The sequence below is a fragment of the Arachis duranensis genome, chromosome 4, assembly GCF_000817695.3.
Source record: "Arachis duranensis cultivar V14167 chromosome 4, aradu.V14167.gnm2.J7QH, whole genome shotgun sequence".
NCBI lineage: Eukaryota > Viridiplantae > Streptophyta > Magnoliopsida > Fabales > Fabaceae > Arachis > Arachis duranensis.
The window spans coordinates 80,759,498-80,763,509 of record NC_029775.3 but is presented as its reverse complement, the minus strand read 5'-3'; the positions used below and the strand labels follow the sequence as shown (position 1 = coordinate 80,763,509).

Here is a 4,012-nt window from a genome sequence, read left to right as displayed (position 1 = left end):
AATAATTTTTAAAACCAAATATACTCTATTAAAAATATTTTGAGAACACTATTTTACTCAGTTCAAATAATTATTTCTAATTTAATTTATAAAATAAACATATTAATCACATTTTATAAAATATAGTTTAAATCTAAAATATTAATTATTCAAATTAAGTGACATAACTTTTTATTATTTTTCAATTATTGATATTATAATTTCAATTATATCAATTATCCAATTATGGTAAAAATTATAATTAATTTAAACTCTAATTATTGTGAAAATTATATATGACTCCTAATTAATTTTAAATTCAAAGTATCATAAAATTTTATTTAATTACTTTTAATAAAATAATTTTCTTAGAATAAAATCCTCAATAAATATAATAACAACGTATTATTTAATTTTAAAAAATTCAGGACGTTACATGAGACACGCGAAGGAGGCAGAAATTGGCGACCAGGAACATGACATGGAGGAAGGATAATAAAGACTGGCAGCACGAAAGGAATGCAACAGAGCCTTACGGAGCATGACGGAGGAGTGATGTTTGAGGAGAGAGAGAGAGAGAGAGGGGTGGGGAAGAAGGATTGGAGGCGCAATGAAGAGGCTTTGGGGTTAAGATTGGAGGCGCGATAAAACATAGTGAAGAGTGATAAAAAAATGCGCATTTAAGTATTTTTGGTCACTGTAACTCTATTGGCATGCTTTAGAAGTATGCCCGTTTTTCCCTATGACCTCGCTTTTGAAGTGTGGCACCAAAATATATAGTCAAATCGCTAATCAATTGTCACCCTCTTAAAAGCGTGGCCATTAACCTTTTTGGCCATGCTTTTGAAATTTAACAAGAAAAAACGCAGTCAAATCTCTAATCGATCGTCACTCTCATAAAAACATATCGATCGTCACTCTCATAAAAACATGGTCACTGACCCTGTTGGCTAACTTTTGAAGCATAACAAGAAAAAAGTATGGCAACAATTGTTAAACAAAAATATATCATTTATACACTAAACAATCTTAACAATCATTAAAAAATACAATTGTTACTAATTAATTGTGTATTTAAATTATTTTTTTATTTTTATATAAAATAAAGAAAACACCTATTTAGTTATTAAAAAAATACTGGTGTTAAAATCAGTGTTTATCATAAAAAGTATAGACGTAACGGCGGGAGTGAAAAAAACATAAGAAAAGATATATGTCACTAACATTTTCATTATTTATTACCGAAACATTGGCAAATTCTTAATATAAGCTATTGTGCAGCCCACAATTTCTGCTATCTGCTGATGTTACTCAAATTTTAATTTAACTTTTTGCACAAGTGCAATATCTAGTGAACTGTACAAAGATTTCAACTACTGTTTCAAATTAAATTAGAGAATATATTCCATACATTGCAAAGCATAATCAACAACCACTCCCAAAAGACACAGGGAAGAAAAAGGGTGAAACTAATTATTATCACTCTAACCTTCCTACACTATCTACACAAGAAATAACATTTGCTAATGACTAATTGAAAGAACATCACTACACCAATTTAATCCAAAGAAAATACTAAAATATCAATTTAGAAAAGAACATCATCAGTGATAACTGACAATGATCTTAGCAAACCGGCAGCTACGTTAATCCAGATCGATTCTGATAAATATGGTTACAGCATTGCAGGAGGACAGAAAGTTATAACATACCTTGAAGCCCTGCATCTATTAAGGCTACTAGAGTCATCATATGCATAACTATAAGCCTTAGGACAAATAGCCTTAAAAAGATGAGCAAATAGTGTAGGCTTGCAAGTTTTTGGATCAGAGTAACTGCCAGTGCAACAATACTTAGCTGATTGCATAGCCAAACAAGCACTCTTACACCCAACAACTTTCCCATTCCTCTTCACTTCAAGTGCTGAGGGACAACAAACATTCAAATCAACCTCACAAGAAGCTACGCCACATCCCGCCCCGCCTCCTACCGGCTTCATCGACACCGGCAAGTTGAATCCGTCCACCAAGCTCACGTCGTAGAAATGGAGTGGCGATTTTGAGGAGCCAAGTGTCATTTCGACCACGGTTGCCGGAGGTATTCCTCCGTTGCCGTTACAATGTAGCTGGCCGTTGCAGTCACCCGTTAGGCAGTGGCCTTTTCCGTTTGTGTCGAAGGTGCAGCCTTGCCTGCCCCAAATCCTCCCCGACCACTTCTCCGGCACGTCGAGAACTACTTCTTCGCCACTTCCGAGGTGCAGTCCGCCGTCTTGTGGAGTTGGTTGCCCTGCACTTCCAAGTATCCCTGGCCACACACTTTCAAGACAGTTGTTCACTATAATCAGTTGAGCTCCATCTGTAACCAATAGAATACATATGGTTAGAAATTAGAATGACAGCATTTTGTTGAGAAGAAAGTCTTGTATACATTTTATTTCGTCACTTTTCATATATACTTTCTTAGTCAATGTATCAGAATACAAATTAATGTGACAAAGGTAATCTTGCATAGTGTTTTGGATCACACTAGTTATGTGACAAAGGTAATCCTGTCTCAAATTTCAACCGTTACAATGGCACTGGTTGTTTGTGGAGATATCTTTAAGTAAAGATGATATTAGATGATATTGTGAACCGTTAAATAATTTAATATATTTAATTAAATATGTTTGATTGAATTATTTAACTGTTCGTAACATACTTTTAAAATGCTAATGAATTATAATTCAAATGACATAATATTTGATAAAAAAAAACATACCATTAAAATTTTTAAGAGATTAAAGATGAAAATGATGATAGTAAGGAAATAGATCCTCCGACTCCCATGTTTCTTATCCACGTGACCAATTCATACTAGAAATAAAAAAGAAAAAAAAGACACCCTTTTAAATTTTGTTGAGCTCGGTTTAGCTGATTGAGTGACTCTTCTTCATGTGTATCCACCACAATTTGAGTCTATCTATTGTTTTCACATGACTTTGATATGAGTTGGATAAAAAAAAAAGCAATTATACGTTAATCATTGTAATAATAAAAAGACAATTATAGGTGAAATCAAGTATGTATATATAGGGGAAAAAAAAACCCTTATGGCAAGTGACAAGTGCATTTACCAAATTAGCATTCAAAAACTCTCTTTACAAATAGAGAGAGCAATCGACAAGGATTAAAAAGATGAAATAACATTACCTATGAACATGAAGGAGGAAAATGCAACAATGTAGAAGAGAATGGAGGAAGTTATTGGCATTGTTTCAGGTCAATTTTGTAGGTATGTGAGTGAAGCTTCCTACCTATAGAGGCATGAGTAGTGGCAAGTGTGTGTGAGGATTTCAAGTTCCAAGTATTTTGCCCTCGACTATATAGGTCGTGCCAAGTGCTAACTTTTTGTTTATTATTTATAAACAACGTTTTTTATTTTGGTAACTTCCCGCTTTCACCCTCATGAAGCTTTTGTCTCGTGCCTTTATTTTCTCGACTTACTTTCAACTTTCTCTTTCATAACAAAGGGGGCATTAGGCATATATGCATTGCTTCCAGCTGGAGATTTCTTTTCTACTTAACTGTTTAATTAAATTAATTATTATTGTTATTAATTAGCGAATCAATAATAATCACTTACGTGCTTACGAATTGTGAGAATTTGATTCAGGTTATATTCCTTATCAATTTTATTTTATCACTTAGTTATTTTCATGATTATTATGTCACATAATATATATACTCAAAAAATGTGAAACAATAAAATATGATTAAACAAATACTATATATTATATCATCTAAAAAAAAATTTTAAAAATAATTTAATTTTAATATATGGATGACAATATACAAAAATTACAAAGTAATACTAGAGAACTAACTTTTTGAGCTAAACATCAGATAATATTTTAAAATTTATTTTGTTTATCTTAAATTTTAAACCTTAAATTATAAATTCTAAATTTAGACCCTAAATTATAAATCTTAAAGTAAAGTTAGTTAACATTGGCTAACTAAAAATTAGTTTTATATACTTTTTCTTAATGACT

At 31.8% G+C, this 4,012-nt stretch overlaps 1 protein-coding gene across 1 annotated transcript; it reads right to left on the bottom strand.

Annotated features, from left to right (window-relative positions):
- Positions 1-1,431: 1,431 nt before the first annotated feature.
- Positions 1,432-3,335, bottom strand: LOC107484527 (thaumatin-like protein). Its single transcript, XM_016105082.3, has 2 exons — positions 3,171-3,335; positions 1,432-2,334 (listed from the first exon to the last, which is right to left on the bottom strand). The coding sequence occupies exons 1-2, from the start codon at positions 3,229-3,231 to the stop codon at positions 1,655-1,657; spliced, it is 741 nt and encodes a 246-aa protein (XP_015960568.1). The 5' UTR covers positions 3,232-3,335; the 3' UTR covers positions 1,432-1,654.
- Positions 3,336-4,012: the final 677 nt, after the last annotated feature.